The sequence below is a fragment of the Podarcis melisellensis genome (assembly GCF_964234715.1).
Source record: "Podarcis melisellensis genome assembly, chromosome: 1".
In the NCBI taxonomy this organism is placed as follows: Eukaryota; Metazoa; Chordata; class Lepidosauria; order Squamata; family Lacertidae; genus Podarcis; species Podarcis melisellensis.
Window position 1 is genome coordinate 66,229,681 of NC_138528.1, and position 12,675 is coordinate 66,242,355.

Here is a 12,675-nt window from a genome sequence, read left to right on the forward strand (position 1 = left end):
GAACCTTCTGGCACATGGATGGCTGAATGCCACAGCCAGACTAGTGGAGGAACTCTTCAGTGTGGTGGGCTGCAGCCTGGAGCATTGATGTACACTCAGGTGGGGAATGACTCCCTTCTTCCTCACTTTTCCAGGACTGCACTTGAAAGCTTCAGTAACAATACCTCGTACAACTATGATTCTATTCTATGATTCTAACTCTGTTTTCAGTAGAAGCTCAGAAAATACAACAAAATACCTTTCATTTACATCATTATCCTTTCTGCCTGTTATATGCTAGGTTTGCAGAAGGTCATTTCTAAGGAGAAAATTGCCCACCCCAGTACTTAAGGGTTCAGGACTGAGATTCCTTTAACATTTTGATGTTATGGCCCCTTGTGCTTGTTTTTAAGAAAGAAGTTTAAGAAAGAACTTGAGAACACACATTCACGGACTGTTTCACCCATACTATCTAAAGTAACCTCTGTAGCTTTGAGATGGCTGCCTCTTACTGAACTCTCTCGTATTTGAAGAATGCTGCCTGTAAGGCCATGAAAAATGGCTCTTGTCAAAAAATACTAGGAGAAAAAGAAATTATAATCCATTTAGGAATTCAAAGGAACCAAGACAAATTGCTGGTGTCAGGGGATGCTAACATACAAAGCTGTGGCAAAACAAAGACAAAACACCTGCATTTGTTTTACTTGCTAACATACAATTAAGCATATCATAATAATGTGTTTTATTTAAAACTGCCATCCCATTCAAAACTCAACAAGCAGGGTGGAAAACGTCAAACAGTGCGAGTGTTTCATTATATATATGTTGAAGGATCCTGATGTGCTTCAGTTTGAGCCTTCTTGTGCATGGAAAGTCAACAAAAACAATAACAAGAACTACCCTGTCACCACAACATAATGCTAAGAAACCTTGTGACAAAATGTAAGGTTCAGTACGTTTGCTGTTCCAATTGTATTTCAGCTGCATTTTATTGCTAGTCCAAATGCACTTCAGAGATTCTGTGTGCCTCTGAAAGAGCAAATGCAGCCATGGAGAGCAATTGGGATGGAGGCTGTGGTGCAGAGGGAGTTTTAACCCTTTCTTTCCATGCTGTTAATCCACTTCCAGACATACACACAAGCCCAGTGGAATTGGGAGAGGGATTCAGACTGAGAAAAAGCTGCAGAGAAGAGAGTTAAAAGCACCACTCTGATAAGGCCATGGCCCCAGTCCAGATTATTCCCTGCCTCCATTTTCCAAAAAAGAAGAGTCTGGTGATCAGGTGGTTTTCCTGCCACCTTCTGCCGTTTGGTTTTAGGAGACAGTTGAAGGCCCAAACTAGCAGGACCATGTGCTGTATATTGTGACCTGACCTTCTGGTAAGCCACAGCAATGCCAGGGACTGGATGCCATGTCAGCACCGCTGCCCTCACTGATCATTACGGCTCTTAGGACTGCACATAACATGTTCCTCTTTAGAAAATGAAAATATGGAAACAATGTCTTCTAACGACCTGCTGAAGCAGAACCAGCAGAGGGAGCTAAAACTGCAAACTTGATTCATGGTGCAATCTTGTACATGCTTACTCAGAAGTAGGTTGCACTGAGTTCCAAGGGACTTGTTCCCACATCAGTGTCCACATCAGATTGCTGCCTTTATTCCATCTTAGCAACAATGGAAAATCCACACCAACTTTATGCTCCCTAATCTTAAAGCAGGTTAACATTAGCAAAGGGCAACCCCGCTTTGCTCTCTCTAAATTTTTGGCTAATGTGGAGAAAGTAATGGCTATAATCCTGATGCTTTGATGAGAACATATTAAATTCACCGTCCCTGTGCGTAACATTATCAGTATTCTCTACAGTGACTGGCAGAGCAGTTATAGGACATGAGGCATACCCAGCCCTATGTGGGAGATACTAGGAATTGAACCTGATACCTTTAGCATACAAGGCAGATGCTCTGCCCCTGAGCTGTGGCTGTGACCAGCAGTTCCCCCATATGGAACAAGGATGTGAATGACCCATGCCTGCTTGTGTGAGGGGTAGGCAGCTTCTCCAGCTTCATGGATTATGTAAGCACGCCATTAGATTTGGCTCAATGACATCATCTCTGGACATATACTTAGAATGGTAGAGTTGGAAGGGACCCCTAGGGTCATCTAGTCCAACCCCCCTGCAATGCAGGAATCTCACCATGCAGTCTCCCATCCAATTTGAAACCATAACAGACCCTGTTTAGCTTTGCAAACATGCGGACAATTTTATTGCTGCACCACTAGGAGGAGGGTAAGTGTGTGGTTTGGTCATGGATGACCTACACCTCTAAACCATTGGCCTTCCAAATGCTACTGAAGTAAAGCTCCCTTCACCCCCATCCCTGGCAATGTTTGCTGGGGCTGATGGGAGTTGTAGTCCAGCAATTGGAGAGCCAGATGTTTGACATAGCTACTCTAAACCCTCCAGCTGGCATGAAATCTCTTATAAATCTCTTTTCAATGACATGAAAAAGGAAACAAACACTGCTTGCTGTGGAAAAGGGGAATCTTTCTATCCTTAGCCTTGTATTTCAGCTGGTGAACAACGGAGAAACTTCTGCTCTGCTTCACAAACCACCCGCACCCTATGTTTTCCTTATGTGACTTTTTGGCCATATCACTGCAACTGCGGGTGGCAAGAACTCAGTAAATTCCACGTTCAAGAGAATGCTGAGACCCGATTAGGATGTGATGATCAGGTAAAACCAAGTCACCTTCCTATTTCAGCCAATCAAGTACATCTATACAGCCGGAGAGGCTTGAGCTTTCAGGTGTGAAATGCAAGACCTGAATCAAAAGCCTTTTCAGCACGTAGACAATCAGTGTAAACATCTGTCTCCAAAAGGCTCTGTTTCAATAGCGGTATGTTGTCTTCTAAGGGGAAAGTCATGCCTACATTGAAAGCTAAACTTCATTCAACACGTTGAACAGCAGCATTGAAAAAGCAACCATATTGTGCATCTTAATTTCTGTACTGTTGTGCTATTTTCCACTCACAGCCTTATTGCTATGAAGAATACTCTGAAGTAAGGTTGCCACAGTATGTCTCTGATCATTATTGTAGGAAAACACTTTATTGATAATGCCTACTTGCAAGGATACATACATTCAATTGTTCCCAGAAAAGAGTTATAGAAAGCATAAGATGAGGCTCCACTCTACAGACTATTGTATTTTGCAAGGTATTTGAAGCAAAGAAAGGTTTCGTTTTCCAGGTTTTTCATAAGTGCATTCACTTTTCATAAAGAAATAAAATCTGCATAAAGCAGCAGGTTTAACATGCCCCCCCCCGCAAAATGAAACCAAGATGACAATTGACACTGAAAATATTATTCTCCTCAGCCTTCGAAGTTTACCAAATCTCTGTGCTATTATAGATAGATGGATAATGATGATAGATAGATAGCTGAAGTCTTCTCAATGCCTTAAAGCTGATTACAAGAACAAACATAATAAATTCATATGCTCTATTCCTTGAAAGCAGCTAGAGTATATTCTAGGATTTGTGAGGGGCACCATGAACCATCCCTGTTGATCACACAAACAGAACATGTGATTTAGAAGTTTCCATGGTACAGGCAGATGTTTGCATTGCATTAGTGAAAAGATGTGATACAAAACTGCAAGAGTAAAGAGGCACAACGACTGCTATAAAGGATATTTGCGTAATTCAGGGTAATACTTACAGAATCTGGATCTCTTTGTTGTTCAAGAAAAGCTGAAAATTCCACCAATCTGAGTTTAGTTGTTCCAATAGATCGACCTTGCCAAGCAGGAACTGAGGGGGCTGGAGCTGATGCAGGTTCAAACCCTGAAGTATAAATGATCAGCAATGTCTTTGCTAGTTTTAGATTACGATTGCATTGTATTATTTATTATTGTGGATGAAGAAAACTTGATGTCAGTCTATTTTATTATAACTGTTCAAATTCAACTACTTTTAAGCTCGTTCTCAATTGCTTGGAAATATGGTTATTTTACATTCATAACATTTGTGTTTTACTTGTTGTTAAAATTATATTGCTGTTTCCTCCCTCAAGTACCGGTATTACATTCTTCTTTGTAAACAAAAGAAAAGCCTATCCAATATATTGTATTTGATGTATCAGGACCGTGCAATTCCTTCTATAATACCGTATTTACTGGAATCTAATGCTCACCTTTTTTGGCCAAATGACATTGGAAAAATTAAGGTGGGGCATTAGATTTGATGGCACATTTACATTCGCCAGCAAATACTTTGTTTGTTTTGTTTCAAGGAACTGAAAATTGAGGTGTGCGTTAAATTTGATGGGGCATTAGACTCAAGTAAATACGGTAATTAGACAACACTTTACAAGAAAACATTAAAATAATCACAGAAACCTCAGTAAAATAAGTATAAATGAAGTAGTCCAAGACTGATGCAACTCTGAAAGATATGCCATTCATTACTGGGAATGTTTGTATACATAAGAGCCAAGGAGACCTTAATGAAGTCAATAATCATTTTAAGATAAAGTCAATCGAATGATTTTATATTCCTTTAGTTTATTGCATATGAGGCCAAAGGGTATGGTTTTAGATTTAGAAAGGACAAAGAAATGTGCCATTTCTTCACAGATGTTCCTACAGTAAGGAATTCTGGAATTGGTAATGCCACTATGGCTCTAAAAGTAGATGTGAATTAGATGATTCGAATGCATATTCCATCATCTCTGCATAGATAAATGTTGCATACACAAACTCACAAATACATTCATCCGAGGTAGATGACCAGTGAGACTACTGAACTCCCTTGTGTAGATGTAATTAAAGGCTGCAACCTGTGCCAGGCACTAAATAAAGAGTGGGTCCAAAAAAATCTAAACAAACGGATAAATCTGTAATTCTTACCTGAAATGGGAGTTGCGACAGTTGGCTGTATAGGGTAGGCTTGCTGGACAAATGGCTTTATGCTGAAATAAACCATTGGACAATGAAGTCAGATATTAACTGAAGTATTTAATAACAGTAACAAGAAAGCACATTTTGTTTCTAGTAAAGACAACAGTGTAAACCTCCTTTTAGAGCAGTATTTCTTAGTCTGAATTAATGGTCTAAAGCAGGCTTCCTCAACCTCGGCCCTCCAGATGTTTTTGGCCTACAACTCCCATGATCCCTAGCTAGCAGGACCAGTGGTCAGGGGTGATGGGAATTGTAGTCTCAAAAACATCTGGAGGGCCGAGGTAGAGGAAGCCTGGTCTAAAGCTAGTCCATCCTGGGACGAGTGTAGCGTAGTGATTAAAGAGTTGCAGTCCTGAGGAAGCAACACAGATTTAAAATGGAGGAATCCTCTCTCCTTGCTCAGCAACTTCAGATTGGCACCTCAATGTGTATGGGCCAATGGCCCACCTTAGGGCCACCAAATCCATTCCCCGCCCCGACCCCTTTTTTGGCTGCATAGCTGCTTGCCACTAATATTTTAGTTCATTGGTCAAATCAAGAAAGACACAAAGCTGGGCTGGGGAAGTGTGGAAGCCCTTTTTAGCGAATGGCCTTCAGGATATTTGGGACACGACTCTGTGCCATCACCTCCACAAAGAGTGTGATTGGAAGTGGACCTCAGGACTGTGTGCATCCATTTGTTTGTTTAAAGTTTATTAGCCGCTGTTCAGCCAAAGCGCTTGAAGTGGCCAAGAAGAGGCATGTAAATGTACAATGGGAGTACCACAATGGTCTGAATATAAGCCACACTTTTTCTCCAAATTCTGACAGCGAACAGTTAAAGTGCGGTTTATATTTGTGACTTTCCCTTTCCCCCAACAGCTCTGGGGAGGCTTGGGAGCAGTAGGCGGGCTGTGCGCCATTGTGCCACACTGCTGGGCTGCTCTTGGGGAGGCCGTTAGCAAAGTGGCACGGCTCCCCCCCCCCCCCAGGGAGTAACCTGGGAGTGCGGAGCAGCGGTGTGCAGCCCGCTCGCCACTCCCAAGCCTCCCTCAAGCTGCCAGAAAGAAGCGGGGAAGGCCGGTGGCAAAGCAGTGCGGCTCCCCCCCCCCCCCGGAAGCAGCCCAGGATTGTCTTTTTTCTCTCTTCCCTCCTTCAATTTTAAAAGTGCGGCTTATTTGCGGCTGAGTCTTATATTCAGGCCAATATGGTAATTCATTGTTCTATTGAGGAAAACATTCAGTCACAGCTTGCCAAATGGAACAAAGATTGCTTCTCCCCGTTGCCTGCCCCGCAATGCCCGCACACACCTTCCCCTCTGTCCCCGGAGATTGCGGGGCAGGCAACGGGGAGAAGCAATCTTCTCCCCGCCGCCCCTTGCTTTAAACAGGTCTGGGGACAGAGGGGATGGTCTCCATAGGAACGCATTGATTGATTTTCAATGCATTCCTATGGGAAACCGTGCTTCGCAAGACGAAAAACTCGCAAGAAGAAAAAACTTGCGGAACGAATTAATTTCGTCTTGCGAGGCACCACTGTATAGAAAGCATTCTGGTCACACAAATGCTTCATCTATTTCCCATGCCACCACTGCCACACTCATTATGTTCTTTAGCTATAGCCTCTGGGATTGAATTCCTCTGGCTAGGTACACATCATTTTTGGATATACACCTGCATTCAAATAAACACATACCTACCAATGTGTATTGCAACATATACATACAAACAAGTGAGAACAGTGGCTCTCAGTCTTGTTTTCCATCACTTACTCTTGTGAAGATCCAGGCTGTCCTGTTTGTATCATCCCTGGCCAAAACTGCATGGGAGTGAAAAAAATAAAATTAAATATTTTTATTTTAACACACACTTTTTTCAATTGCTGTCTTTCGGGGCACATTTCCTATATATATTTTCCACTAAAGAATTTTATAAGGGAAGGGGGAAGTACATTTTATAGAGAAATTAATTGATCCATCCTTCATTTCCTACCAATCATTGTTCTGAAATGTACTTTTTTTTATTGCAGCCAATTAACTTACTCCAGGTGCTCCAGGAAACGTCGGACGGGGAATTCCTGGCAGGCCCAACTTATTGTGAATCGCTGTTGCAGATACTATTTGAGCTGATGACATAGCGGCCATGTGCTGGAGTGCTTTGTCCTTTGCAGTCTGATCCTTCAACATGACAATTACAGGCATTCATTAATAGACTGGACACAACAAATCACACCAAGCAAGCACAGCTAGGAAGCACATATGCTAAAATTAATATTTTTTTTAAGGCACAGGAAATGTGAAAAATAAAAGCATACCATGCAGGGGGGGGTGGGAATGTAGCACAAGGGGTAAAAACACATTTGGATTTCCTCAGGGTAAAGTTCTCTGTTCCATATTATCATGACTCGGTTTAAGTATGAATACAATTCCCTACTGCAAATCGGTAGGAAGTCAGATAGAATTTAACCCAGGACTGAACTTTATTCCCTCCCCACAAACCAGAACAGAGTCTGAACCATCATTTGAAAGTCTTTGTTGAGCCCAAACAGGAACACAACAGCAGCAACAAAATCAGGTGACTAGTTCTTAATAGAGATTTGCCTAAATACACAACAGCCCTGATAGGGGTAATGATCTGAAGGCAGCTGAGGCTACTGTCTTGCTGAAGCTAAGCAGGTTTGGCTCTGGTCACTGCCTGCAGGTGAGACTACCTGGGAACTGCATGTAGGCAGCCTTGGGCCCCATGACAGAAGAAAGGTGGGTTATTAATGTAGGAAACGAATGATGTCACTGATTGCAACCAGATGGGAACCTGAGACCCTGAAACTAACATCTATAAGGATTTTTAGGTATTTCTGGAATCTACCTGGCTTCTCTTTAACAGCCCTCTCTTCAAGAGCTCGGGAGAAGGAAGCCTGTTGCTTTAAAGGCCACACTTCACTCTAAGAGGCTGGAAGAAGAATAGGAAGGCAGGGCAAGGCAAGGCATGCACTGCACAATATTTCACACATGCTGTAGTGCTAAGCTACTGCTGGTGCCTATTAAAGTTGTGGAAAACTGAACCAGAGGATTCAATCCAGCCAAAGTTAAATACTTTTAAAGCCTATTGCTTTCAGCAGCAGAGATTTAAACCTGTACTTAAGGCTTCTGTTGAAACCCAGCTTTCCTTAGGTCTGACTGTACCTTTAAAGGCTCCACACCGACACCCGGTGAAGTAGGAACCCCAGAAATACATGGGAAATACTGGTTTCCATATATGTTACTACATATACTATTTATGATACTAAATGCTAAATAGGTTTATTTTATAACAATGCTCAATCTATAAATGATACTGTTCAAAATCAGCGGTGGACTTGCTCTAATGCAGTTTTCCAACTTAGGTCTCTGACTGTTTCTGGACTACAACTCCCATCATCCCTAGCTAGCAGGACCAGTGGTCTGGGATTATGGGAACTGTAGTCCAAAAAGAGCTTGAGATCCAAGTTTGGGAAATCTTGGTCTAAAGGTAACCCTGGTTATCCCCAATCCCAATTATCAGCCATGCCAGGTCAAGCCAGAACCATGGGCAGGTGCAACATGGTTTAGATGTGAGAGGATGTGATCTGCAGAGCAGGAGCCCTGAAGTAGGTGGCTGGAGCTGGGGAGTAGTGGAGTCTAAAGTACAGCAGGCACAGCTCTCATGAGCAAGCAAGGGCAGCTTGCTAAGCTCCAGGCGCTTATGCCGAGTAAAAAACTGAAGAGGGCTCTGAGGCCTGAAAGTATACAATCCATAGAAGCTCAGGTCCCAGCCCTGAAGTAAATGACCTTTGGGAGTTAACCAGGCAGCAGTTTTATATTTCTCTCTCACCCTATTCCAAAGGCTCATGCTAAGGAAGCTAGACACAACCCAAACACAATGAAGCCCTTGTAGGAAGGTACTCAAATCCTATACAGGCCTGCCATAGTACGTCTAGCCTTAGATTTGAATACTTGGCTGCACAACTGTACAGGGCCTACATGTCACTTGGTGGCTGCTTGTGAATAACAGAACCAAGTGAAGGAAGTCAACTGCGCAAGGAAGGTGCATTTCCCTGACCTCACTTTCCCTGGCATTTCGCAGCATTCACACACCGAGCTCCCTCACCTCCACCATCACCATATGGGACCACAGTGCAGGGAGGTGGCTCCTGTGGGCAGCTCTCTGTGAAGCGGCTTGTAAGCCCTGGATTTGGGGTCCCATTGGGTAAGAAGATACTGGCAAGGCATGGGAAACCGTACCATGGACTTCCAGGTCTTTCTAGGGAACCATTCCCTTGTTACGAACAAATCTGGCTTCAGCAGAATTCTGTAGCAGCCTTATTTATACATTCCACGCCCCAAGTTCCTCTTGCTTTGAAGGAAAAAATGTTTTGGGCGAAAGCTAAACTTTGGGTATAAGACTGAACGATAAAGGAACACAAGCGCTAAGAGGCAGATTCATTGTTACAAGCAAAATCGCAAGCATGCTAGCCAGGAAAGCATGCCATCCAATATGGTATACGAATCCGCACACATAATTCCCCCCAAAGCCCGTAATAAGAAGTTGAGCAGCTTCTTCATTTCAATAGCTCCTTTAGAAACAGCAGAGGCTAACAGTACAGTTAAAGCTAGCTAAAAGAAAAAAAAGAAAGAAAAGGGGGGGGGGAGCCTGCCAAGCACAGCTGAAGTATGTAATACTTGCTTTACTGAAAAAAAATACTTACCATGCTTGTTACCTGGATGCAACAACAAAAAGTTTGTTAAAATGCTTCTGTACAAGTGTAGTTTCTTAGCAAAATATGCTCTAGCACAATTAAAATTGGAAGGTGTTCCTAGTCATTTCGTACACAGAGTTTAACAGTTATTATTAATTTTCACCAAGGAACTGATTCATCAAAAGAAGAAAAGGACTAATTGTATTAATGCCTACCACGCTGATAAAATTAAATGACCAGCTTGGCAGCTCTTAGGTCCCCATTTAAAAAGCTATGGAAACTGCTGTAATAAAACTATTACAGGTTGCCTATTTTATGCTGGTTTGCTGGGGGTATGGGCAGCAAGGGGAGCAGCTGCTCTCAGAGGTATCTCCCCCCGCCCCCCAAAAAAATCCTGAGCAGAATTCAAGCGGAAACCTGATCAGGTGTTAATGCTTCGAGAAGCGACATTAACACCTGTGGACCCATCTGTAGCCTGCTCTTCCAGAGTCACAGGGGAACTGGCTGAGAGCAATATGGCTGCTGAAGAAACCCGGCTTTTAGCAGCAGCGGGGATGCCGTAGTGTGAGAAATCAACTTATTCAAACAATTATGCCAACTGCTTGACCTATTTTTCGACTCCTGAGGTTTTTGGGTCTTGCATTATTATTCCAAATAGTTAGCAAGGAACTCTTCAGAGTGAAAAATGAAACGAAACTGCCTCTTTCGACCAGATTTATAATGATAAAAGAGGGACTCTGCTTTGTTTTCTTGTATCACAGGCAGCACTCGGTGACTGTACATCTGTTAGTGTCATGTCTGGGCCAGTGGCACTCATGCCAGGAATGAAGCTTGGAGCTTCCATTCCGTAACCAGGCAGGGCAAGAGAGGGCCAAGCGCCTGACCAGCCCAGAAGCTTCAGGTTGCCTGCCAATTGGAGGAGCAATGTCACATGTCCATATTCATTTTTCGTTCCCAAAGAGAGCTTTTGCTGCACAAGCATGTAGACCCCGAGGGGCTATATAATTCATTTGTGGATCAATGAAACTGAGGTCAAGTGAAGGATTATATTATTCGAGAAATTTATAACAGCTGTTTTATCATTTCTTTTAATTACATGCCATTGTATTTGCATTCCATTTGGTCAAAATTTAACAAATAGATATGTGCATATACATTTTATATGTATCTGTGTATGTTGGGTGTGAGTAGGGCAGAACAGCTAACATAACTGCAGAATGTACATAAAAAAGTGTGTCCTTTTGGAAAGAAATTTTCTATTCAGTAGAATGAAAAATCGGGGTGGTAAAATTTCTTACTTGTTTGGAGTCTTAAATCATTTCTTGTCTGAGGGAACCCCAGGCAAGGTGTGGTTTGTTTGTTCCAGAATAACTTATGACCCACTATTATCTGGATTAAATGGCTAATTTGTAAAATAAAATATGGTGTATAAAAAAGGCATAACCCAGCATATTACAGGGCATGGATAGGACTAGGTAGAATTCAGGGTCTCTTCAAATCCTCTGATTTTATTATCAACCCTACATAATGAAAAGGAAGATTTACCTTCCTCACTCATATGCAGCTATTTCTGATGTAACTCATAACAACTGATTAATCACACATTAAAATGCTACATGACAGTCTGAGCAGCTAGTGAAGAAGACTACATCCAATTAAAACTGGATGGGGAATTTAGGCAGGCAGATTAGTAGTAATTACTGAAACTGGAATTTGGCCAAGATACATGACTTAACACCCGTATTCTCCACCTCTGAGTGCACTGGGATCTTTAATGAACACAAGCGATCAAGACCTTGACTTCCTAAGAAAACGGGTGTGTGTTTCCACTGTCAGTTATGCTGCAGTAAATACGAAATAGCTTAATTGTAGTCACGCAAAATTATGCCGTCACTAGGCAAATGTGGAGCAGAATTTGTTTAGATTAGTTTGCCTTCAAGTGCCATGATTGGCTTCTGGTGCTAGTAATGCTAACATCATTTTCCTGTCGTTTACAGTAAAGTGTTCCTTGGCTGACTCTCATCTAGTATTGATCTTTGAAACCTTGGAACAGGCAAGCATTCCCCCAAGGTGACCCTGAAACAGGCCTTGAATGTCTCTTGCAATACGTTCTTTTCTAAAAAAAGGGGCGGGACTTTATTTGCCTCCATATTTTGTCATTTTTGATCCATAAATTTAGTAATAGCTAAATTCTTGACTAAACTGAAAGGTAGTTTTCATATTTAGACATACAGAGACCATTGCAATACTGTTCCCCAAGAAAAATGATCGCCGCCCAAGTAATTATCTACACAGACTTGTTCCCTAAAAAAAGTCCCTCCTACTTCTGGGAGAGAATTTGGAGGGTATCACATGTGAGGCATGGACTCCCAATAAAATATGTGGATAGAGAAAGTGGTTTGTGGGCGAAGTTCTCACATAAATGGCCAGAAGAGATGGGATGGATGCCTAGGCTGGGATAAGTTGGTTAAAAAGAAAGAAAGCGGGTACAGTCGTACTTTGGTTCTTGAACAGAACGCATTCCAGGAGTCTGTTTGACTCCCAGAACCATTCAAAAGCCAAGGCTACAGCCAATCGGAAGCCACGGAAGACGTTCAGCTTTTGAAAATCGTTCGAAAACTGGAACACTCACTTCTGGGTTTCAATTGTTTGGGAGCCGATTTGTTAGGAGCCAAGGCGTTTGAGATCCAAGGTACGACTGTAAACCCAATGGCATTGCCTTTCTGTCCAAGCTGTTGCCCCTGGTTTGGCTCCACCTGTGAACGTGTGGAGGAGAGAGAGGATCCCAAGAGCTCACTTCACTTCACTCCACTCCACTCCCTGTGCTCTCCAGATCTGTGATGTGTGGTTTCTATGTGCACAAAGTGGTACACACAGAATTTTTTCTGGAAGCCTAATCGTGCAGGGTTCCTGATGATTGGAAAGGGTCTACAAACAGAGAAACCCCATTGCTACCGTTTGCCCGATGCACAAAGGTCAGGTGGTGGGGGTCTTCTGCCACTATCCTGCTCTCTTTCCCACGTGTTTCCTCTACGTGTGA

At 42.6% G+C, this 12,675-nt stretch overlaps 1 protein-coding gene across 8 annotated transcripts in view; it reads right to left on the bottom strand.

Annotated features, from left to right (window-relative positions):
* TEAD1 (TEA domain transcription factor 1) overlaps positions 1-12,675 on the bottom strand; it is a 180,014-nt gene that overhangs the window by 22,906 nt on the left and 144,433 nt on the right. For all 8 annotated transcript variants that reach the window (XM_081927101.1, XM_081927100.1, XM_081927099.1 and 5 more), the window contains 4 exons: positions 6,964-7,098; positions 6,694-6,740; positions 4,893-4,954; positions 3,704-3,828 (listed from right to left, as the gene is read on the bottom strand). In XM_081927101.1, the coding sequence (XP_081783227.1) occupies positions 3,704-3,828; positions 4,893-4,954; positions 6,694-6,740; positions 6,964-7,098 (369 nt within the window). The remainder of the gene's footprint in view (positions 1-3,703; positions 3,829-4,892; positions 4,955-6,693; positions 6,741-6,963; positions 7,099-12,675) is intronic.